This window comes from Eubalaena glacialis, chromosome 3 (genome assembly GCF_028564815.1).
Source record: "Eubalaena glacialis isolate mEubGla1 chromosome 3, mEubGla1.1.hap2.+ XY, whole genome shotgun sequence".
NCBI classification, from domain to species: Eukaryota; Metazoa; Chordata; class Mammalia; order Artiodactyla; family Balaenidae; genus Eubalaena; species Eubalaena glacialis.
The window spans coordinates 140,581,442-140,607,235 of record NC_083718.1 but is presented as its reverse complement, the minus strand read 5'-3'; the positions used below and the strand labels follow the sequence as shown (position 1 = coordinate 140,607,235).

Sequence of the window (25,794 nt, the reverse complement as noted above, 5' to 3'; positions counted from 1 at the left end):
GACCACCTTCCTCCAATTCCTCCCTCCCTATCCCCCACCTCTGGTAAACACAGTCTGATCTCCTTTTCTATGAGTTTGTTCTTTTTAAAGATTCCAAATGTAAGCGAGATCATATGGTATTCACCTTTTACTTTCTGACTTACTTCATTTAGCATAATGCCCTCAAGGTTCACCCATATTGCAAATGGCAGGATTTTCTTCTTTGTTATAGCTGAATAATATTCCACTGTATATATATATATCACATATTCTTTATCCATTCATCCATTGGTGGATATTTGGCTATTGTAAATAATACTGTAATGAACATGGGAGTGCATGTATCTTTTGTAGTTAATGTTTTGATTTCCTTCAGATAAATACCCAGAAGTGGAGTTGCTGGATCATATAGAAGTTCTGTATTTTGAGGAACCTCCTTATTGTTTTCCATAGTGGCTGCACCCGTTTACATTCCCACCAACAGTGCACAGGGTTCCCCTTTCTCCACATCCTTACCAGAACTTGCTATCTCTTGTCTTTTTGATAAGAGCCATTCTAACAGGTGTGAGGTGACATCTCATTGTGGTTTTGATTTGCATTTCCTTGCTGATTAGTGACATTGAGCACCTTTTCACGTACCTGTTAGCCATCTGTATGTCTTCTCTGGAAAAAATGTCTATTCAGGTCCTCTGCCCAGTTTTGGTTTTTGTTTTTTTTTTAACATCTTTATTGGAGTATAAGTGCTTTACAATGGTGTGTTAGTTTCTGCTTTATAACAAAGTGAATCAGCTATATATATACATATATCTCCATATCTCTTCCCTCTTGCATCTCCCTCCCTCCTACCCTCCCTATCCCACCCCTCTAGGTGGTCACAAAGCACCGAGCTGATCTCCCTGTGCTCTGCGGCTGCTTCCCACTAGCTATCTATTTTACATTTGGTAGTGTATATATGTCCATGCCACTCTCTCACTTTGTCCCAGCTTACACTTCCGCCTCCCCGTGTCCTCAAGTCCATTCTCTATGTCTGCGTCTTTATTCCTGCCCTGCACCTAGGTTCTTCAGTACCATTTATATTTTCTTTTTTTTTTAAGATTCCATATATAAGTGTTAGCATACAGTATTTGTTTTTCTCTTTCCGACTTACTTCACTCTGTATGACAGACTCTACCTCCATCCACCTCACTACAAATAACTCAATTTCGTTTCTTTTTATGGCTGAGTAATATTCCATTGTATATATGTGCCACATCTTCTTTATCCATTCATCTGTCGACGGACACTTAGGTTGCTTTCATGTCCTGGCTATTGTAAATAGAGCTGCAATGAACATTGTGGTACATGACTCTTTTTGAATTATGGTTTTCTCAGGGTATATGTCCAGTAGTGGGATTGCTGGGTCGTATGGTAGTTCTATTTTTAGTTTTTTAAGGAACCTCCATACTGTTCTCCATAGTGGCTGTATCAATTTACCTTCCCACCAACAGTGCAAGAGGGTTCCGTTTCCACACCCTCTCCAGCATTTATTGTTTGTAGATTTTTTGATGATGGCCATTCTGACCAGTGTGAGATGATATCTCATTGTAGTTTTTTTTTTTTTTTTTTATAAATTTATTTATTTATTTTAGTTTTGGCTGCGTTAGGTCTTTGCTGTGCACAGGCTTTCTTTAATTGCGGCGAGCGGGGGCTACTCTTCGTTGCAGTGCGTGGGCTTCTCGTTGCGGTGGCTTCTCTCGCTGCAAAGCACCGGCTCTAGGCGCAAGGGCTTCAGTAGTTGTGGCACGTGGGCTCAGCAGCTGTGGCTCACGGGCTCTAGAGCGCAGGCTCAGCAGTTGTGGCGCATGGGCTTAGTTGCTCCGCGGCATGTGGGATCTTCCTGGACCAGGGCTCGAACCCGTGTCCCCTGCCTTGGCAGGCGGATTCCCAACCACTGCGCCACCAGGGAAGCCCTCTCATTGTAGTTTTGATTTGCATTTCTCTAATGATTAATGACGTTGAGCATTCTTTCATGTGTTTGTTGGCAATCTGTGTATCTTCTTTGGAGAACTGTCTATTTAGGTCTTCTGCCCATTTTTGGATTGGGTTGTTTGTTTTTTTGATATTGAGCTGCATGAGCTGCTTGTAAATTTTGGAGATTAAACTGAAAAAGGATTAATCTCCAAAATTTACAAGCAGCTAGCTCTGCCCAGTTTTTAAATCGGATTGTTTGGGGTTTTTTTTGCTATTGAGTTGTATGAGTTCTTTGTATATTAATCCCTTAGCAGATACACGATTTGCAATTACTTTCTCCTATTCTGTAGACTGCCTTTTCATTTTGTTGATTTCCTTTGCTGTGCAGAAGCTTTTTGCTTTGATGTAGTCCCACTTATTTTTGCTGTTATTGCCTTTGCTTTTGGTGTCAGATCCAAAAAATCATTGCCAAGACCAACGTTAAGGAGCTTATGTTTTCTTCAAGAGGTTTGTGATCTTAGGTATTACCTTCAAGTCTTTAATCCAGTTTGAGTTGATTTTTTGTGTATGGTGTAAGATAGGGGTCCAATTTCATTCTTTCACATCGGCCTGTCAGTTTTCCCAACACCATTTATTGAAAAGACTGTCCTTCATATTGTATTGTATATTCTTGGCTCCTTTGTTGTAAATTAATTGACAATATATGTGTGGGTTTATTTTTGGAGTCACTATTCTGTTCCATTGATCTATGTGCCTGTTTTTATGCCAGTACTATACTGTTTTGATTTTTATACTTTGTAATATAGTTTGAAATCAGCATGATGCTTTCAAACTTTGCTTTGCTCTTTCTCAAGATTGCTTTGGCTATTCAGGGTCTTTTGTGGTTCCATACAAATTTTAGGATTGTTTGTTCTATTTCTGTGAAAAATACCATTGGAATTTTGATAAGGACTGCATTGAATCTGTAGACTGCTTTGGGTAGTATGGACATTTTAACGATGTTAATCCTTCCAATCCATGAGAATGGAATATCTTTGTGTTTATTTCTGTCTTCTTCATTTTCTTTTATCAATGTCTTATATTCTTCAGTGTACAGGTCTTTTACCTCCTTGGTTAAATTTATTCCTAGGAATGTTATTCTTTTTTGATGCAATTGTAAACAGAATTGTTTTCTTAATTTGTTTTTCTGGTAGTTCATTACTAGTGTAGAGAAATGCAACTGATTTTTGCATACTGATCGAAATCAGGAAATTTATCATTGATACAATACTATTATCAAGAGTCCATATTCAAATTTTACAACTTGCTCCAAAAATGCCCCTTATAGCCAATCCCCCCTCCCCCCCCACCACCACCAAGTCTAGGATCCAATCCTGGATCACTCATTGCATTTTATTGTCCCATCTCTTTAGTCTCCCTTACCTAGAACAGCTCCTCCTCAACCTTTCTTTTGCTTGACCTTGACGTTTTTCAAGAGCACAGGCTAGTTATCTTTGTAGAATATCTGTCAATTTGGGTTTATCTGACATTTTCCCATGATGAGGCTATGTGGGTTTTTTGCCATAAGTATTACAAAAATGATGCTGTATCCTTTTGAGAGCATGATAACTTGAGGCACATGATGTTGGTTTCTCACAATATCAGTGAGATATGTATTTTGATCATTGATTAAGATGTTATCTGCCAGTTTTCTCCAACGTAATACATAAGAAATCTTATATGTAAATATCTTGTTTCCTATCAAACTTGGTCCTAATACTTTTAAAGAACCATTGATGATTTTCTAATCCTATCATATTTATATTTATTAATTAGCATTCCACTCCAAGGAATAGTTTTCCTTTCTCTCCTCTTTATTCATTTATTTATATCACTATAGAATCATGGAATTTTATTTAATCCAATGGATTATAATCAATTCCTACCATTTATGTTGATGCTTAATTGTCCCAGATTTGGCAATTGGATCATTCCCCTTTCACACTACCGCCAATGTACCTCATGTACCTGTAATTCTTTGAGCACTTCATTATATTTCCTTATTTGCGCATGCACACTCACTCACACAAAATGTTCTCTGCTCCAGCATTGGAATTAGCTTTTGCTTTAAAGAAACTTGGTTCTTTTTAGTGGACAATGGCATTTATAAATCAAAATCTCGGCACTAGGTGTGTTCATTGCTACTTATGTCATTGCTTAAAGGCAATGGACAGAGCTAGAACAGAAAACACACACACATACTTTTCTATCTACCTGGATTTTTATACATATATTTTAAAATCCATGATTTCATATTGATACCTCCAATGCAAAGGCAACATATTTTAAATTCCTCAGCCTACAGTGAAAACCTAGCTCACGTTATTTGCAATAAACTTATTCTCTCAAGCCTAGAGCACACAGAAACTAGTTGAAGAAGTGCTAACCCATACTTCTGTGCAAAGCAAACCTATTTACTAAGATTCATTATTCACCTAGTATTCTCAAAATGTAAAATGAATACACAGTTGACTCTTGAACAATGTCGGGGGTTAGGGGTGCTGAACCCCCTGCAGTCAAAAATCCACGTATAGGGACTTCCCTGGCGGTCGAGTGGTTAGGACTTCACCTTCCAGTGTGGGGTCGGGGGTGGGGGGGTGGAGGGCAGCGGGGCGGGTTCAATCCCTAGTTGGGAAGCTAGGATCCCACATGCCTTGTGGCCAAAAGGCCAAAACATAAAACAGAAGCAATATTGTAACAAAGTCAGTAAAGACTTTAAAAATGGTCCACATCAAAAAAAAAAACAATCCATGTATAACTTTATACTCAGTCTTCTATATCTTTGGTTCCACATCCACAGATTCAACCAACCACAGATTATGTAGTACTGTAGTACACATTTATTGAAAAGAATGGGCATGTAAGTGAACCTTCACAGTTCAAATCCATGTTCTTCAAGGGTCAACTGTACAGCTATTTTACTGGGTGTTATATAGTACTTCAATTTAATTTTAACTTGTATTTCCCTGATGTCTAACAAAATGCTTATTTGCCATTCACATAACTTCTTTTATTAACTATTGGATCAAGTCTTTGGACCATTATTTTAATAAGGTTTTTATCTTTTTACTGTTGAGTTGTAAGAGTTCTTCATGTATATATATATATATATATACATTTTTTTTTTGGCTGCTCCGCGCGGCATGTGGGATCTTAGTTCCCTGACCAGGGATCGAACCCGTGCCCCCTGCAGTGGAAGCGCAGAGTCTTAATCACTGGACCACCAGGGAAGGCCCAAGAGTTCTTTATATGTTCTAAACTTATGTTCACAATATATAAATTAGATGTAGTCTGATTTATCAATTTTATTCCTTTACGGTTGCTTTATGTACCTCGCCTGAAATTTTATCTACCCCATGTTGTAACAATATTCTCATGTATTTCCTTCCAGAAACTTTACTGTTTACATTTAAGACTATGCTACATCTCAAATTAAGTTTTGTATATGGTATAAGGTGGAAGTCAAGGTTGTTTGGTTTGTTTTTCCACATGGTGTTCCAGAACCAGTTGGAAAGATTTCTCTTTCCACAACTGAATTACTTCGGTACTTGGTTTGGTTCTACTTCTGGGCTTTTTATTCTTTTCCATTTTATCTATTTGCCATTATGCCCAAACCACATTGGTTTCATTGCCACTTTATATAGTATAGTTAAGTCTAGGTAGTGTACATACTTTGTACATACACTAAGTCTAGTTAGTCTATGTACTCCAACTTCATTCTTCTTTTTTAAGATTGTTTGGACTACTGTAAGTCCTCAGCCTTTTTATAAAATTTTTGAAATCAGTTTTTCTATTTCTTTAAAATGTTTGCCAGGATTGACAGGAATTGCATTGAATCTAAAGATCAATTGGAGGGCTTCCCTGGTGGCTCAGTGGTTAAGAATCTGCCTGCCATTGCAGGGGACACAGGTTCAAGCCCTGGTCCAGGAAGATCCCACATGCTGCAGAGCAACTAAGCCCATACGCTACAACTACTGAGACTGCGCTCTAAAGCCCGCGAGCCACAACTACTGAGCCCATGTGCCACAACTACTGAAGCCCGTGTGCCTAGAGCCCATGCTCTGCAACAAGAGAAGCCATTACAATGAGGAGCCCGCGCACCACAACGAAGAGTAGCCCCCACTCGCAGCAAGTAGAGAAAGCCCACAAGCAGCAACAAAGACCCAATGCAGCCAAAAATAAATAAATAAAATAAATAAATTTATTAAAAAAATAAATAAAGATCAATTGGAGAGAACATTTTAATATAGAGTCTTCCAATCCATACATGCCCCTATTTATTTAAATCTTTATGTTCTCTAAGCAACATTTTGTAATTTTCACAGTAGAAATCTTCCATGTCTTCTGTTGAACTTATTATATTTTTTTACATAATTATAAATGGAAAAACTTAAGCTTCATTTTCCAGGTGTTTATTGCTAACATGTAGAAATAGAATTGACTTTTGCACACTGACTTTGTGCTCTGCATCTTCGCTAAATAGTTCTAATAATTGTTTTGCAGCTTCCTTAGGATTTTCTATGTTCATGATCATATCATCAGCGGATCATCAATTTTACTTTCTCCTTTCCAACATTTATGCATTTCCTTTTTTTTTTTAGTGCTTTGTTGAATAGAAGTTGTGAGTGGGCACATTCTTGCCTTGTTCCTAATCTTAGAAAAAGCGTTCAATACTGAATATGATATTTGTAGGTTTTTCATAGGAAGGAGTTCCCTTCTATCCTAGTTTGCTAAGTTTTCATTTTATCATAAATGGGTGTGTTCTTCGTAGAACTATTAATATGATCTTCTGTAGTATGTACCTATCTATCTATCCACCTATCTATCAATCAATCCGTCCAACCAGGAGTCTTTTATTGGTCACTTATATGCCAAGTACCAATATTTGCAAAAAAAACCCCAACAAAGGTCAATGTTTCCATCTAACAGAGCCTGTACTCTCCTAGCTTGCCTCTTCCCATAGCGTTTCTTTCCCAACTCTGTAGAGCCACAATCACAGTTTAAGACAAATCTTATTCTAAAGCACAGCTCCAGCAACAAGCTGGTATCTTCAAGATTCTTCAGTTCAGACACTGCCAGGAAAACTTTGGGGCAACCAGGTCCTGAGGCTGTTGTGTTCCATCACTGTCATGACCCCAGAGTCCTCACTCACCAGAAAGCTCAAACTTCAGCTGGCACAGCTGAGAAATGACAGGTACAATGGGAACTGTCTTTTTCCTGAAATGCTGTAGATCAGTTACAGCAAACAGAACAGTGATCATCAAAGAAAACTGTCACTTTGGACTCCTTTTTGACCACAGCAGTTATGTAGAAGCAGCTGCATCTTCGATTAGGACCATCCTTTATTCTCCTTTTAAAAACAATAATTGATTTTCAAATATTGAAAAAACTGCATTCTTGGGATAAATCCTACTTGGACATGATGTATTGTCTCTTTTACAGCTGCTGAATTAGATTTGCTAATCTTCTGCTGAGGATTTTTGATTCTATGTTCATGAAATACATTGGTCAGCAATGTTCTTATAATTCTTTTATTGTATTTTGGTATCCAGTTAGGGTGGTATCAGTGTTATGAGGATTAGATGAGTTGGGATATATACATATATACATATAAACATATATATACGTCAATCTATATAAATTTAAATCCAGTCTGATATTCTGTACCTTTTCGTTGGTGTCTTTATTGCACTTAAACTTAATGTAATCATTATACAGTTGGGTCTACATTTTGCTACTTGTTTTCTATCTGTCTCATTTGTTTTTTAGTCCTCTGATCTTCCTTTCCTGCCGTCTTCTGATTAAACATTTTTTAGTATACCACTTCAATTCCTCTGTTGTTTTTTATGTATTTTTTGGGTTATGTATTATTTTTCTTTGTATTTTTTATTAGTTACTCTGGGGCATTACAATATGCCTTTTTAACATATCACAGTTCATTTAGAGTTAATACAATACTACTTTACATAAATGTAAGAATCTTACAATGTTACTGTCCATTTCCTCTGTCCTTTGTGCTATACTGTTATACATATACGTATACATGTTATAAAACCCACAATAAGTGTTATAATTTTTGCTTTAAACACTCACATCTATTCAAGAAGTTACAAGCAAAAAATATATACAGTTGACCCTTGAACAACATGCGTTTGAACTATGCTGGTCTACTTATACACAGATTTTTTTTCAATAAATATACAGTCAACCCTCCATATTCATGGGTTTCACATCTGTGGATCAAGATTTCCATCCATGGTTGGTTGACTCTGTGGAGAGAAAACCCTCGGATACGGAGGGCCAACTGTTTTCATTGTACTACACCATTTTATATAAGGGACTTGAGCATAAAATCTGTGTGATTTTAGTATAAGTGGGGCCTCCTGGAACCAATCCTCCACAGATACTGATGGACAACTATAGTCTTTTATATCTTATCACATATCTACCATTCCCAGTATTCTTCAAATAGATGTAAATTTGTACTTGATATCATTTCCCTTCAGCTCAAAGAACTTTTTTTAGCATTTCTTCTATGCAGGTCTGCTGGTGACAAATATTCTGTTTTTATCTGATAATATCATTATTTTACCTTCATTTTGAAGGATAGTGTCTACATATAGAATTCTGGGTTGAGGTTTTTTTCCTTTTAGCACTTTAAAATGTCATTCTACTGTCTTCTGACCTCCATGGTTTTTTTATGAGAAGTCAGCTTTCATTTGAATAGTTTCCCCTACAGGTAAAGCATCAATTTTCTCTGGCTGCTTTGAAGATTTTCACTTCATTTTTAATTTTTATCAGTTTGACTATGGCATGTATATGTACATGTGCATAGACAAACACATACATATTTTTCATCTCAACTGGAGTTTGCTGAGCTTCTTGGATCTGTACTTTATGTTTTTCAGCAAAAGTGAGAAATTTAGGAGCCATTATTTCTTAAAATACATATATTTTTAATTTCATTCCCATTCTCTTCTGTTTCTAGGACTCTACTTACATATATTAGACCACTTGATATTGTCCCAGAAGTCACTAAGGCTCTGTATTTTTTTTCAATTAGATCATTTCTATTATTCTATCTTCAAGTTCTTTTCTTGCGCTATAAAGCCCACACGGTAAATATTTTCATTCTTTTCTTGCGCTATAAAGCCCACACAGTAAATATTTTCATTTTCATTTCACAGTAAATATTTTCATACTTTTCAAATACAGAATTTCCATTGTGTCTTTTTCTCTTCTGAGATTCCCCATGTGTCCTTTCATTATGACCATTTTTTTCCCTTTAAGTTCTTGAACATATTTATAGTAGGTGCTTTAAAGTTTTTGTCTGCTAATTCTAAAATCTAAGTCATCTTGGGGTCAATTTCAATTGACTCTCTCTCAACGAGTCATATTTTGTTCCTTTGCTTGCATCTTGTACATTGTAGACGATATGACATTGAGACTCTGAATTCTGCTTTCTTACTCTTAACAGCGTTGTTTTGTTCTAGCAGGCATTTAACTTGAATAAACTCAAACTCTAAAATCTGTCTCCCCAGTGATGGACAGCAGCTGAAATCACTGTTCAATTCTTTCAGCATCCCAGCTGTTGCTTCCTGCCAGGCTTCATGGAGAATCCCTAATCCATGTGCAGTTAAGGGATCCATCAAGGATTCTGGCAGTTTATAACCAGATTTTGGGGCTACCCTCTTTTTAGGATTTTCCCTTTACTTGCCAGCAATTCTGGTAATCCCAAGCTCTTAACCCAACTCTTCAAACAAGTAAAACTGGAGCTTTCTCGTTGAGTTCTAGCTGTACTACATCATATGGACTGCCCTTGGATAAAACAATATAAATGCAAACTTTGCACACTGTAGTTCCCTTCTTTCAAGGGTCAACTCCCCTCCAATTTCTACCTAGTATGGTTGCTTTCCAGTGCCTTCAAGAAGTTACTTTTAATATTTTGCCCAGAGTTTAAAATTGTTATCTATGGAAGGTTCAGTTCAACACAATCTACTGTAACATTGAAGTCCATCTACTGAGCTTTTATTTCAACAATTATATATTTTTTGTTTCTAAACATTTTACTCATCCTAGTTTAAAATTTGCCTGGTCATTTTGGGTAGTCTCATTACTTGCTAATTTTTGTGATTCAACTTTTTACTTAAGTATTCTGTTCAATTATTTCATATTGTAGCTCAGATAATTCCATTTTGTAAAGTCTTTGGGATCTAAATCCATTGATTACTATGTGTTTTAACTTTCACTCATGGTAGTTTGTTTCCTTTTATGTTTGTTTATCTAGATTTTGGATATTTGGTTGATCTTAACCTGTGAAAAAAGTAGGGGCCTAAATTGAGGATGCTTCCTCCAAAGATGTACATTTAATTTCATTACTAGCCAAGGGATCCATACCAACTAGGGATCATTTTAGCTCCCTTCCCAGCTTAAATGTAGTCTCAAGTTTAACTTCCTTACCTTGCCTATAGCCCAAGGCTTAGTCTGTCAAGCACAACATGGATATCAGTATTTATATTCAAGGCAATCTGCCTTTCATCTGTGCTTACTGATTACAGATCTGGTTTTGGCTATTTTTGTTTCACCCCTTGAGATTTAACTTCCTCCAAGTCCAAGGATGCAATAAAAAATATGATTTATGCAGGGTCAAGTTGCTTTTGACTGATAGAGTCTGAGAGATTCTTGTCTGCCATATGAGGGGAGTCCCTCATGTCACTATTACAAGGCTGTACTATAGCTTCCTCATTTCTGTCCTTACTTTTTTTGCTGACTTTTACAAGCAGGAAAGAATTGTATTTAAAATTCATGTTTTTCATACTTATAGCAAGTACTAACAACTTCAATCTTCTTTTAAAATGTACTATACTTTTAAAGTAAAAGAATTAATAGAACTTTGAATATCTACTATGATTCAACGGGTGTTTATTAAATGGTTAACTTTTACTTAACCTGACACATCATTTCACCCCCCACAACAGTAAAAATCATTGTACTTGGCGCTATCACCAGCATGACTACAAACCCAAATAGGTGCAATAAAATAGTTTATCAGACCCAGAATACTCTTATATTCATTTTCTTTTATCAAGGAAAATAAAGCGTATTTTAAAGTTCTCTCAAAAACTCTCAGATTTTTATGAATACATCATCAGAATGGACTCCACAGAAATACTGTTAACCGTTTCCTCCAACACTAAAGCTATTCCAACTTTATAACCTTAATTCAGTCTATAGCTTGGAACAGAATAAAATTAACTCTTACAGGAATAGATGGAATGTCCTTGGCTGAATTAGCATGATAATTCACACTAATTAGAAAGATTAAGCAAGTGATACTAGGAATCTTTATAAAGGAAAAAATACAAGGGGGGAAAAAGCACTAGAAGGGGATTTGGTTATTTACAGAAAGAGCTATTACAAAAGTATGTTTGACTTTAGTATTATGCAAATACAAACATGGTGTGAAATTTGTCTATAAAGATGAAATCTCTTGCAAGCAGCAACTTTATAATTCAATTACTATTTAATGAGTAACTATACTAATCCATGAACTCACTGAGTAACAATCTAAGGGTCACACAGCTGGTAAAGTAGCAGAACCAAGATTCAAACCCTGGTTTGTCTCATTTCAAAGTCTTCAAATCCAAAAAATAAAAATAAAATAAAATTTTAAATTAAGGTTTCAACCTAGATAGAGAAATGATGATGCCACTAATTTTATAATGTACACAGAGGAGGAGCAAATTTGAAAGGGATGATGATTAGCCTAATGAAACCAGGAATAGCATTTATCCAATTCATTTGTTTTCCCAGTTCCAAGATAGCATCTGCCTTATAGAAACAAAGAGAAGGCAGAGAAAACTATACTTATTGAGAATTTAATTCAAGATAAGTAATCTCTAAATCCTTTAAAAACATTTTAAGTAGTACTTGATGCATACTAAAGAATACATGTATAATGATCAAGTTATGAAGCATAATAAGAAAATAAACACCCATAAACTCACCACACAATTTAAGAACTAGATAATTACCAATATGGATGGGTACACCTGTATGCTCCTTCTCTATTACGTCTGCTTTCCCGAGAAGGCAACCATTAAACTAAATTTTGTATTTATCAATTCCCTGTTTTTCTTCCCTTAATAATCTTATCATATACATATAGAATCCCAAATTAAAGTTTTTTTGCTTGTTCTTAAGCTTTATAAAGATAATATGCTATATGTAGTTTTCTACAAATTGGTTCTTTCACCCAGTATATTTTTAAGATTCATCCATCCACTCTATTGGTATTGGATATTTATTGTTTATTATTCATTTTAGATTAATTTAGGCCATGTACATTTCCACAGTTACTCATTATATTTTTTTCCTGTCAAGGTTTAAAGAAATTAGAAAAGAGATAGATCACACAATCCAATACCCAAAATACCAAGTACCAAAAAGTCAACATCTCAACATCACTTAAAAACCATACCACTTTCACATGTAACTTGCCAAGATGACTTTTTGCACCACCATTTGTGACCCTGCAGTTTAACCACAGTGAAAAATAAAACTTTACTAACAATTGTGGAGATCCTCTACAAAAATACTTTTGCATTATTTAACCATTAATTTGGTCTTAAATCTTTGCCAAAATAAACTCAGTGAAGTTGCTATATATTTAAGATGTCAACCTCAACTTTAAGTTTATGTATTTATTTCCAAAATATAATTACTGCAGACACTCCTAATATAACATGTACCTGTTAATATGTTAAGAAAACAGTTGTCCAAAAGGCCCCCATTTAACAGTTTTTTGGGGGTTCCCTACTATCTACAGCAGAACAGGAGCATAGTTCAGAAAGTATCACTACTTGTTAAGCAAACACACACGAGTTTCCATTGTATTCCTATTTGGCAGGGACTTTGTTACACTTTCCTCACAGCTTTGTATAAGTGCTAACTGGGTTATTTTTCTAGTGCAAGAGTAGTGAGGCAAGTCTTTTTGCTTCATTTTGGGGAAAGGAAAACCTCTTTAATAATCCATACCTTTTAAGGGTATAAGCGAAACATGTATTTATTGATACCTGTGTGTAGGACACCTTATTAGGTGCTGAGTTCCCTAATCTGGAAAGTAGAGATAACAGCAGCGCCTACCTCCCAAGGTCCTTTTTAAGATTCAATGAGAAAATGTAGGGAAATTGCTAAACACAGTACCCAAATCACAATTAAACATTCAACAAATGTAGGTTATTATTTCTGCAAATCTTTCCACTTTCATGTCAATTCCTATTTGATACAGATGTCCCTCCTCCCACCCTGTGTTACTTTGCATTTGCTCAAACCTGAATGTGATGGAGAAATAAGTTACTCTAGAAGCACGCAAGAGAGGGTACCTAAATCAGCCTGGGGACAAGAGGCAGCCAGAGAATTTCATGTGTTATATATTATCCCCACCCCCACCCCCCAAAAAAAGTTCTTTACGGAGCTTAAAAAAAAAAAAAAAAAAAGTCTCTATTGGGCAGTGATAAGCAAGAAAACTGAAGCCCGGAGGTGATTAAGTGACTCGCTCAACGTTGGACAGCTCTTTACAAAATTGGCTATGCTTCCTCATTTGAGAGCTGGCGTTCAGGTCTCTTGGGACCCGGTCCATGAATTCTGCCACAAGTTTATATGAGCTCACGACACTAATCTAGGCATTAAATGCCTTTATCAAATTATACGGCGTGATGCAATCTACCCTGTCCTATTCTCGGTATGTTAACCATATTTGAAATTATTTCAAGCAATACATCACTAAATATAACCCACAGCCTATAAAATCTGTCAGAAGCCTTGTGGAATCAGAATTAAAGTGGACAAATACTACCGGATAAGTAAGGCTGGAAGGGAAGCAGACGTAAGTTGAGGGAACCAAGCACTAGGAACTGTCGGATGAAAAGATAGAAAAAGTAGGAAAACAGAAAAGGTTATTGGGCTACATAACATCTATTCTTCTTGCTCACAGAGGGGCCCAAACACAGCAACACCCGGGGAGGAAATACTTACGGCATTTCGACATTCAGGGACGCACCCCTGTCGCTGGTTAAAACCACTGAGCAACCTCTTACGAAAACAGAGAACCTTCGGAGGGAAACACTGAAGCCTGAAAAGCGCGGGCGAACAGTCACTCGACGCTGTGCCACACTCCACGCGGCCCGCCGGAAACACTCCCCCAGCGACAAGGGATCCTAGTGTATGCCGGGAAGGGGGGAGGAGAGTCTACGCCTAGGACAGCTCTCAGTCCCTGCCAGGGCAACGCAGGACCCTCTCTCACGACTCTGACCAGAAGGCCCCCGATAGAAGAGAGGCAGAGCCATCTCCGTTGGCTCTGGACTAACTATCCCTAGATTTCTAGCCGGACCATTTGGGTAGGTACTCCGTATCTTGTTTCCGGTAGCGGAGAGGTGCAGTTGCCATGGTAATTAAAAGAAGGCCAAGGACCGTCCGGCTGCTGTGAGAGGGTTGCGGAATCCGTGAGGAGAATTGGCTGCGCTTCCTCGTTTGTGACCTGCAGTTAGGTAGCAAGCAGCTCACTATCTGTCTCTTCGCCCGCTCCGTTCGTCACTGTTCGGCTTCTCTTTCTCCACCTGCATCTTTTACCTCTCTGTCATACGTACACTTGCTCCATGTCTGTACTTAAAAATGTACATATAAATGCAGTTTTATTCCCAGAGGAATACAAAAATAGAGATGTTGCCGGAGATCAGCTGTGAACGTATGTTACTGTGTAGGGACGGCGACTGGATGGCTGTTTTCCCTTGGCCCTTTAGAAGCCTTTGGCGCTTGTTCACAGTTTATTTTTCTTGCTGTTGTGTGGCTGCTTATTTATGGAGCGGTTCGCTGCAATGTACTCTCTAGGCCCTTGTCTTGGTCTTGGGCTGGAGTTTTAGATGCAGGAGGTTTCCAAGCCTGAGGGGCGCAATTATATATTTAATTATATATTTAAGCTTCAGTTTAGTCTCTCGTTACAGAGAGGGAAAAAATAGCATTCTGGAACATTTCAGCCATGGGATTTCCACGTGAGGGAGTCACCTTATTTGGAAAGAACATTTGAGGACAATCTTAAAAAAATATTTACATTTTTAAGTTGCTGGCTGCAAAACGAACGTTCATTCTCCCTTCCTTATTGGAACAGTTTTCTTTCACATTTGTGAGGAGATGCGTGCATGCGTATGTGTTTAAAACTGTGATGCTTAATTATAGTGATACCAATTTGCAGTAACCAGACTGTGACACCACATCCCTGTGGGGTCCTTCTAAATCTGGTGTAAGATGAAAGTGTCAGGCAGGCGGTCTGTGTATTATAAATAGGGTACTTCATCCATGATAAGCGATTATTATCTTTCTTTCCCAAGTGTAAAAGACCTATATAATTCAAGAAGGTGCAAGTGATTTAGGCCTCCTGAGTAAGAATCCAATAAGTCCTGAAGGGGACCCTACCTGTGTCGTCTTATTGTTAAACTTGAAATATTCAATTTATTAGGTTGGAATGTATTTTTAGAAGTCAGAGCTGGGTAAAATAATGTTGGAAGCTGTTAGACCTCCAGCACAATTTAGGGCCTCAGAGTAACTGTTGTACAAGAAGCCTTCATTCACATTAAAAAAAGAAGAAACTGTTATTGAAATTTACTGCCTTTTGCTACTTACTATTAGCTGGATGACATCTCTGTCTCTCAATTTCCTTATCTGTAAAACGGGCAAAAAATACCTGACTACTGTAGTAGGTATAAATCAAGATGTATGACAGTTCTTTAAGCTCTTATGAGCAGAGGTGCTATATAAACCCCCCAAATTATTATTATTATTATTAACATTATTATTGGTAGTAATGGAACACAGTTAAACCTCAGGATAATGCTATAAATGACTGGATTTTAAAAATTCAGTCATTTAAAATGTGGGGCTGAATTACTGAGATGTTAGTGAAATGACCTGGTTGATGCTGCTGTGGAGGTGGATGCCAACTGCCAATCACATTATAGTCAAATTCTCATTATGGTGGCGATTCACTCTATCTACAGTTTATTTAGCACTTATTATGTGCCAGGCACTGTTCTATATGCTTCACATGTGTTAATTTACTTAATCCTCATTACAACCCTATGAAGAGTCTCAACTGACTGGCTTCTAATTTTGAGAGAATAGATGCTTTTCCTTTGCCCTGTGATTCTTCTTTTGTATTTATGTTACACCTTTGTTTTGGCTTTGTTCTTTTGGCTCTCTTATATATATATTTAGAAAGCAACTGCCAAAGGCTTATTCTAGCTTAACATATGATAATATAACTGTATGCATATTATAATGTACAGCTTTTTTCCACATATAAAAACCTTGATGTCTTGATTCCCCCCCGCCCCAGTTTGAAAGGCAAAGTGACACTTGCATTTTAGGATTAACATTGACTAAAATAAAATTTTAAATTATTTTCTAATAGAATGGCCATCAGTCCAGGAAGTGATGCAGCTTTCTCCAGTCAGAAATCAACGCTTTCAGAGAGTCCTCGATCAAAGAAATTTCCACTAACTGAAGAGGAGATATTTTATATGAATTGTAGAGCTGCCTACTTAACTGTTTTCAAAAGCAGCTTAGATAACATTATTTCTAAAGATCAACTCTGCTTAGGTAATTTTTTTTAACTTAAGTAGCTTGCCTTATTTGTTGAAAGTTAATAGATCAGAAAGACTGCAATTAGAATTACATTGTTGAATCATTCCAGTTTCTTAGTTAAGCTTGAGCAATGGAACTACCTTATGCTGTTGTGCCATTTTATATAGCTACATAGTCTAAGAGGTTCAAAATAAAACTTTCAGTGTTCAAATAGACTAGATAAGTATTTTTAAAGCTTCCATCAATTACTTGCTTAAAAATATTTTTAAAATTCTTATCTTTAAGATTCATAAATTCTTATGTTGGTACTTTAAGATTTATAATGATAGAATTAAAACACTTCTGGCAACTGAATCACTAGTCTGAATTTGACCTATGCTGGGGAAAATGTAAAGGGAATATATATATATATATATATATATATATATATATATATATATATGGTTGAATGATTGTGAAAGAATAGTATTAGGAAATAAGTGAAATTTTAAAAGAAAATTAAGAATTCTGGGTTTTATCCTGTTCTTTAGGGGTGAGAGTTAGAGAGAGTTGATCTTTTTTTGCTTCTTTCCATTATATTTTTTTAGTTTATTTTTTATTGAAGTAGAGTTGAATTACAATGTTGTGTTCATTACTGCTGTACAGCTAAGTGACTCAGTTATATATATACATTCTTTTTCATATTCTTTTCCATTATGGTTTATCACAGGATACTGAATATAGTTCCCTGTCCTATACAGTAGGACCTTGTTGTCTATCTATTCTATATATACCAGTTTGCAACTGCTAATCTCAAACTCCCAATTCAACCCTCTCCCACCCTCCTCCCCCTTAGCAAGCACCAGTCTATTCTCTATGTCTATGATTCTGTTTCTGTTTCATAAGTAGGTTCATTTGTATCATATTTTAGATTCCACATATAAGTGATATAATATGGTATTTGTCTTTCTCTTTCTCATTTAGTATGATAATCTCTGGTTGCATCCATGTTGCTGCAAATGGCATTATTTTGTTCTTTTTATGGTTAAGTAGTATTCCATTGTTTATATGTACCACATCTTCTTTATCCATTCATCTTTCGATGGACATTTAGGTTGTTTCATATCTTGGCTGCTGTGAATAGTGCTGCTATGAACATAGGGGTGCATGTATCTTTTTGAATTATAGTTTTTGTCTAGATATATGCCCAGAAGTGGGATTACTGGATCATATGGTAATTCCATTTTTAGTTTTCTTTTTTTTTAATAAATTTATTTATTTTATTTATTTATTTTTGGCTGCGTTGGGTCTTTGTTGCTGCGCGCAGGCTTTGTCTAGTTGCAGTGAGTGGGAGCTACTCCTCGTTGCAGTGTGCGTGCATCTCATTGCAGTGGCTTCTCTTGTTGCGGAGTATGGGCTCTAGGTGTGCAGGCTTCAGTAGTTGTGGCACGTGTGCTCGGTAGTTGTGGCTTGCAGGCTCTAGAGCGCAGGCCCAGTAGTTAGGCGCACGGGCTTAGTTACTCTGCAGCATGTGGGATCTTCCTGGACCAGGGCTTGAACCCATGTCCTCTGCATTGGCAGGTTGATTCTTAACCACTGCGCCACCAGGGAAGCCCTATTTTTAGTTCTCTGAGGAACCTCCATACTGTTTTCCACAGTGGGTGCACAAACTTTACATTCCCACCAACAGTGTAGGAGGGTTCCCTTTTCTCCACACCCTCTCCAACATTTATTATTTGTTTAATGATGGCCATTCTGACCAGCGTGAGGTGGTACCTCATTGTAGTTTTGATTTGAAGTTTTCTAATAATTAGCGATGTGGAGCATCTTTTCATGTGCCTATTGGCCATTTGTATTTCTGCTTTGGAGAAATGTCTCTTTAGGTCTTCTTCCCATTTTTCAATTGGGTGGTTTGTTTTTTCCTTGTTGAGTTGTATGAGCTGTTTGTATATTTTGGAAATTAAGCCCTTGTCAGTCGCATCATTTGCAAATATTTTCTCCTATTCTGTGGGTTGTCTTTTCATTTTGTTGGTGGTTTCCTTTGCTGTGCAAAAGCTTGTAAATTTGATTAGGTCCCATTTGTTTATTTTTGGTTTTATTTCTATTGCCTTGGGAGACTGACCTAAGAAAACATTGGTACAATTTATGTCAGAGAATGTTTTGCCTGTGTTCTCTTCTAGGAGTTTTATGGAGTCATGTCTTATGTTTAAGTCTTTAAGCCATTTTGAGTTTATTTTTATGTATGGTGAGACGGTGTGTTAACTTCATTGATTTACATGCAGCTGTCCAACTTTCCCAACACCACTTGCTGAAGAGACTGTCTTTTTCCCATTGTGTATTCTTACTTCCTTTTTCAAAGATTCATTGACCATAGGTGTGTGGGTTTATTTCTGGGCTCTCCATTCTGTTCCATTGGTCCATATGTCTGTTTCTGTACCAGTACCACACTGTTTTGATTACTGTAGCTTTGTAGTACTGTCTGAGGTCTGGGATGGCTATGTCTCCTGCTTTGTTTTTTTTTCTTCAGCATTGCTTTGGCAATTCTGGATCTTTTATGGTTCCATATGAATTTTAGGATTATTTGTTCTAGTTCTGTGGGAAAGGTCATGGGAATTTGATAGGGATCACATTAAATCTGTAGATTGCTTTGGGTAGTATAGCCATTTTAACAATATTAATTCTTCCAGTCCGAGAGCATGGGATATCTTCCATTTCTTTGAATCATCTTCAGTTTCCTTCATTAATGCTTTATAGTTATCAACATATAAATCTTTCACCTCCTTGGTGAGGTTTATTCCTAATATTTTATTTTTTGGGTTGTGATTTTAAAAGGTATTGTTTTTTACATTCCCTTTCGGATACTTCATTGTTGGTGTAAAGAAATGCAACCAGTTTCTGTATGTTAAACTTGTATCCTGCTATCTTGCTGAATTTGTTTATCAGTTCTAGTAGTTTTTGTGTGGAGTCTTTAGGGTTTTCTATCTATAGTATCATATCATCTGTGTATAATGACAATTTTACCTCTTCCCTTCCAACTTGGATACCTTTTGTTTCTTTTTCTTGTCTGATTGCTGTGGCTAGGACTCCCAATACTATGTTGAAGAGAAGTGGTGAGAGTGGGCATCCTTGTCTTGTTCCAGATTTTAGCAGAAAGGCTTTTAATTTTTCACCATTGAGTATTATATTGGCTGTGGGTTTGTCATAAATAGCTTTTACTATTTTGAGATATGTTCCCTCTATACCCACTTTGGTAAGAGTTTTTATCATGAATGGATGTTGGATTTTGTCAAGTGCTTTTTTTGCATCTATTGAGATGATGATGTGGTTTTTGACTTTTCTTTTGTTTCTGTGGTGTATCATAAACAAAATTGATTGACTTGCATATGTTGAGCCATCCTTGTGAACTTGGGATGAATCCTACTTGGTCGTAGTGTATGATCTTTTTTATGCGTTGTTGGATTTGGTTTGCTAATATTTTGTTGAGAATTTTTGCATGTATATTCATCAAAGATATTGGCCTGCAATTTTCTTTTTTGGTGGTCTTTGTCTGGTTTTGGTATCAGGGTGATGGTGGCTTCATTGAATGACCTTGGGAGTGTTCCCTCCTCTTCAACTTTTTGAAAGAGTTTGAGAAGGATCGGTATAAGTTCTTCTTTGTATGTTTGGTAGAATTTGCCTGTGAAGCCATCTGGTCCTGGACTTTTGTTTGTAGGGAGTTTCTAAATTACAGATTCTATTTCAGTTCTAGTGATCCATCTGTTCAAATTATCTATTTCTTCTTGATTTAATTTTGGTGGGCTGTATGTTTCTAGAAACTTGTCCATTTCTTCTGGGTTGTCAAATTTGTTGGCATATGATTGTTCATACTATTCCCGTGTGGTTTTTTTTATATTTCTGCGGTATCAGTTCTTATGTCTGCTTTTTCATTTCTTATTTTGTTTATTTGTATTCTCTCTTCTTCTTGGTGATCCTGGCCAGAGGTTTGTCAGTCTTGTTTATCCTTTCAAAGAACCAGCTTTTGGTTTTATTGACTTTTTCTATTGTTTTTTTTTTAAGCTCTGTTTTATCTATTTCCTGTCTGATCTTTCTTCCTTCCTTCCTTCTGCTGACTTTAGGTTTTGTTTGTTCTTTTTCTAATTCTTTTAAGTGGTAGTTTAGGTTGTTTATTTGAGATTTTTCTTGTTTTTTGAGGAAGACCTGTATCGCTATGAACTCTCCTCTAATAACTGCTTTTTCTGCATCCCATAGATTTTGTACGGTTGTGTTTTCCATTATATTTTAAATCTTCTGGTGCAGATATCCCCCAAACCAGTGAATTTGGTCCTTACTAGGTGTGTCAAATGACTTGGAGGTCTTTAGTCTTAAGAAAGTGGGAAACAACAATACCAGATAATACTATACTCATGTCGGCTTCATCAAGGCTAATAACTTTATGAGTAGAAAAACTGAGTTTTTTTGCCAACTTTAGAAGCAGTTTCCTGAAATAAAAAATCTGACATATTCTTGCAACAGTGTCTTGGATTTGTATGCAATAAGATATCTATTTGAGGAAACCCATTTTGGGAAATATAAAAATTGAAAAGATTAAAATTTATATTTTATTATAAACTATAATTTTAGTTTTTTCTCTCTATTCTTTTGAATATTGGCTGAGACCATGAATCTACTAAGTTTAAAAGTTTAACATGCTTTCTGCTACTATGGCATTTAGTTTAAATCAATGAGTATGTATTACTAAGGTGTTATCAGTCGTATAGAATTATCTGGGAGGATAATAATGCAGTGTTCATCTCTTCAACTTTTGATTTTATGGTGGATATTCTTTGTAAAATTGTAATGATTGATTTCAGATAATCTAGATTTTAAAAAACTGGTTGTGTGAACCAGTGATGTCTCTTTCTTAAACTTTTATGCCTTTCGTCTATAACCTTCTGCCACTTATGCACATACATGTGCTTTGACATTCCATTTTGAAATAGGATAAAGCAGTACTTTATCTTATTTGGAAATGGAAAGTCAAAGAGAACTTTAGAGTTCCTTTTTTTCCCAGATTACAAATAATACAGGTATTATAAACTCATGTCAAAGCTTAAAGTAAACCCTGGCAGAAGATCAGTGTTTTGGTGTAAACCTTTAAACATCTACAATTACATTGTGTTTTCACTGTTATTGGACTTAATAATGAGCTCCAACTCATTCTAAAACTAAAGATGAAAGTTAGGTTAGTATTGTACCTATTTCTTAGATATGGGAATGTTTAGTTAATACATGTTTTGGCAAAAATAATTTTATTCTGAGAAAGTTGTTCTTTTAGACAACTTAACAGTAATTTAAAAAATATTTTTAAAATATTTTGTTATTGAAGATAGCAACAAGCATTTGAGTTGCCACTTGTGGGAAAGAGTTACACATCTATTTTTCCAGAGCTGGACAGAAAATACCATTTTTTTCACATGGACTTTTGACTTTAAATCACAACTTCATTTAGGTCCTACTTGTATTACCAGATTTTAAAGGGAGGAAGCTGACTGGGGATGGAATCCTAAAACACATATGCCCTTTTTGTGATTATCTTAATAGATGAATTAAGGAATTGTCCACTTATACACTAGGCAGACTACTTATCTTTTATTCCTGGGCAACATGGTAATTAGGGCTTTTGTCTACTTCCAAAATAAACTTGTGGAAATTTTAAAAACCATGTTATTTCCACTGTTACAAATTTCCACAAAGGCTTTCTAGGTGAATGGAAGATGGCAATTGCTATAGCTGTAACTTTTGGTAACTCTGAGAGTCACCTCTAGTTGATGATCTTGTTTCTGTTTCTTTGCCAAAGTTTATGTTATCTAGGTACAATGCACTGGCATAATTTGGAAGATGGGAACATTTATCTTAGTCCATTAACTTCTAATATGTTATTAACCATAAATCTTGACCACAAGTAGCAACTTTACACTTAAGGTGTGGACTTACTATTTAGATTATAAAACTTCTTAGGAACCAAGAAGCTTATATCTTTAAAAATAAAAAATCACCTCATATTATTCTTGTGTACAATGAATGTTCAATATAATGGACTCACAAATGTCTGTATTTTATTGCCTTGATCTGGTTTCTATTTCCTTGAGGATATTTCTTTAGTTAAATTGTTTTTTATATATTATTCCTTATTACATTAAATTGTAGAATATCTAGATTATCAATTTTTAATGGTGATTGACAATGCATAGATCTTGTGAAATCTCACCTAAGATAGTTGGAAATATCCAATATAAGGTTTTATAATAGAAGTTTGTAGTATAATTCAGGACAGTTACACCTTTTAAAATTCTGTTAATTTTGTCTGTGGTGCTTAGGAAACTTACTATTGGATCATTTTAGATAGTGTTAAGATATTAAAGTCTTAATATGAAGAGATTAGTCTATTTGCAAATTACCAAGTTACTCCTATTCAACTGTACAAAATATCTACAATTGTTTAAAACCATTATATTTTAGTGTGATATGACATGCAAATATACAAAGCCTTTCTCACATTGTAATTCTTTGCCTCTCATAGTTATAAGGGCATAGCTTTTAAAATAGGAATGTCTTATGAATAACTCGTTATAGGACTATTTTTAAATGTTCTGGTTAAAAATGAAAAGTAATTTGACCATTGTATCTCTATAATAGAGTTCTCTCAAAGTTTGTTGACATTCTTGATTTTTAGCAGGGCTGTAACCGCAAGTAGGATACATTTTGTGCATGTATTTGACATTTGGGACGTGATTCATGTTCTTGAAACTAATAGCTGGCAGTGATGAACATTTTAGATATCATGACTTGTTGTCAGCCATATTCTCAAACTAATGATTTACTCATTTCATTAAGATATTTGTTGAGCCAGAAAAAGTAATAATTTATGCTTTTTTTTATTCCTATGTCCTCAAAACAATTAAGTGAATGGTTGTTTTTAAATCTTTTTTTTTTTCTCCAGGCACTCTTATGAGGTAACTCAGATATTGTCAGTTAATTAAACTATGTAAGTTGAGAACCAACTATCAGAATAGGAAAAATCTATTTAATTCTGGCATTTTAATATATTTGAGAATCTTTAGCTGGTAACATATATGTATATTGTCATTTTTGAAAGTCAGGCATACATTGATAGCACTAGATTATCAACATCAAAGGTAATGTATTGGTATGTGTGTACTTTTGTATAATATTGTAGTATATAATGATTTTTTTTAAATGCACTTAAATACCAATTCCAAATGTTACTGTAACAAATACTACTTGTTTTATTGGGCAGCTCTTCAGTATGCAGGAAGAAATCCATCCCAAAAGACCATTAATAAGTATTGGACTCCTCAAACTGCCAAACTGAATTTTGATGATTTTTGTTTAATTTTAAGAAAGGAAAAACCTACTTCAAAAGCAGAATTGCTAAAATCATTTAAGCAATTAGATGTAAATGATGATGGCTCCGTTTTACACACTGATCTTTATAAACTTCTAACAAAGGTAAGATCTGTGAAACAGTTTTGTAATATGCATGTTTTGCAGAACAACTTGGAATCTAGCTTTGGCTACCAAAGTCCACATCAGAAATAACTATTTCACTGGCAGGTGAAATGAATCACATATATGTTGTTTGTAAAGTACTTAAGGATCCTTCTGGATGAAAGGTGCTTTATAAATAAAAGATAAAGCATAAAATTGAGCCTGTGTTGTAATCCTCGTGTGCTCCTTTGCAATTCTTTCCTGCCAGAACTCTTTGTAAATCAGTGATAGGTTCATATGTGATAAGTAAAAGAGAACTAAAGTATAAATGAGATTCAGAAACCATTCTGTTTCTTGGTACAGCATGAGAAAGTATTGTTACTCTGAATTTAATAGTAATTATTACTGAATCTATGATATATATTGTTGAAATTTATTAAACTGAAATTCAGCAAACTTTTACACAATTTAATAAAATTATAAAATTTTATTTCATATAATAGGTTCATTTTTGCTTGACATAATACTCATTCTGAGATTTTTAATGAAACCATATATTCAAATTTACTTGTAGAAAAGATTAAAATTAATTTCCACTTTCCCCATGCATAACAAAGTGATGGTCATGTTGCTTTAAAATAAATCTTTTTTTTCCAGAGAGGTGAGAAGATGACTCGAGAAGAAGTAAATGCCATAATAAATTTGGCTGACGTAAATGCTGATGGCAGATTTGACTACGTCAAGGTACATAAGCTCATACTGATGTAAATTTGCTTACTGTGTAGGAGAAGTATTTTTAAAGACACATCTTTTAAATATTGACAATGATATATTTATATATTATGTACTAATTGTACTTGAAATTTAATCTCTCCAGTCCCACAATTGTAATCTGATGACTACCTTAAAAATAATGTAACGAAGTTAAAATACATGCATGTGCTCACACACACACACACACACACACACACACACACACACACACTCTTCTTTGAAATATGCCTCTTCTGGAGTGGAAGAATCATAAAAATTATTTAGAACAAACGCAAGTCTGCACATGTCTTGTAAAAAAATAATAATAAATCACCTTTCTTTGTGTAACATTTTATTTTCACTCAGGGTATGGCCTCCTTATTGAATCATGGCTGCATTTCACCAGGTCACTTGAGGGTGGTCAATCTGATTCAAGAAAATAAAATGAGTAACCTGGTTCAATAGGAAATATATTCCATCTCTCAGTCTATCCCTTGCCTACTAATGTGCATTTTCTTTCTCCTCCCAAATGTATGATTGAATGTTTTACTCACTGGAGTACTTGTTTCCTGTAGTTCTGTAAATTATATATGACAACCAATGAACAATGTCTCAAAACTACACTAGAAAAATTGGAGGTTGACGGTAAACTGAGGCGTCAACAGTTTGGAAGCCACATGGAAGGGTCCCCTGAAAGGGACCCATCACCAGTACCAAAACCATCACCCAGAATCATAAGAAAAACTGATCAGGAATCATTCTCAAATAAAGGTATTTACTTTTCTTGTTCAAGAATTAAGGATCATATTCAGATAAATTTTTCTTTCCATCTTAGCTTATCAGTGATAAAACAAACTTCTGTTAGCTACTGTTTCTAGACTCACTTAGCTATAAAAATCTATTGAAGTAAAATTTTATTATGGAACTTGACTTGGCTTTGCTCATTATATTTTATTAAAACTAAAATTT

The 25,794-nt window shown here is 35.5% G+C and overlaps 2 protein-coding genes and 1 non-coding gene across 3 annotated transcripts in view; 1 reads left to right on the top strand and 2 right to left on the bottom strand.

Moving 5' to 3' along the window:
* The window catches only part of ITGB3BP (integrin subunit beta 3 binding protein), a 99,015-nt gene extending 84,882 nt beyond the window's left edge, over nt 1-14,133 (bottom strand). The window contains exon 1 of the mRNA XM_061186487.1: nt 14,005-14,133. Within this exon, the coding sequence (XP_061042470.1) occupies nt 14,005-14,009 (5 nt within the window). The 5' untranslated portion in view covers nt 14,010-14,133. The remainder of the gene's footprint in view (nt 1-14,004) is intronic.
* LOC133089279 (small nucleolar RNA SNORA16B/SNORA16A family) lies at nt 7,173-7,308 on the bottom strand. Its single transcript, XR_009700653.1, has one exon. It is a non-coding gene; the product is annotated as a small nucleolar RNA SNORA16B/SNORA16A family (small nucleolar RNA).
* A 291-nt stretch (nt 14,134-14,424) lies between the features above and the next one.
* Nucleotides 14,425-25,794, top strand: part of EFCAB7 (EF-hand calcium binding domain 7) — a 49,237-nt gene continuing 37,867 nt past the window's right edge. Inside the window, exons 1-5 of the mRNA XM_061184088.1 lie at nt 14,425-14,516; nt 16,433-16,620; nt 23,882-24,093; nt 24,730-24,816; nt 25,401-25,596. Coding sequence (XP_061040071.1) covers nt 16,434-16,620; nt 23,882-24,093; nt 24,730-24,816; nt 25,401-25,596 — 682 coding nt within the window. The 5' untranslated portion in view covers nt 14,425-14,516; nt 16,433. The remainder of the gene's footprint in view (nt 14,517-16,432; nt 16,621-23,881; nt 24,094-24,729; nt 24,817-25,400; nt 25,597-25,794) is intronic.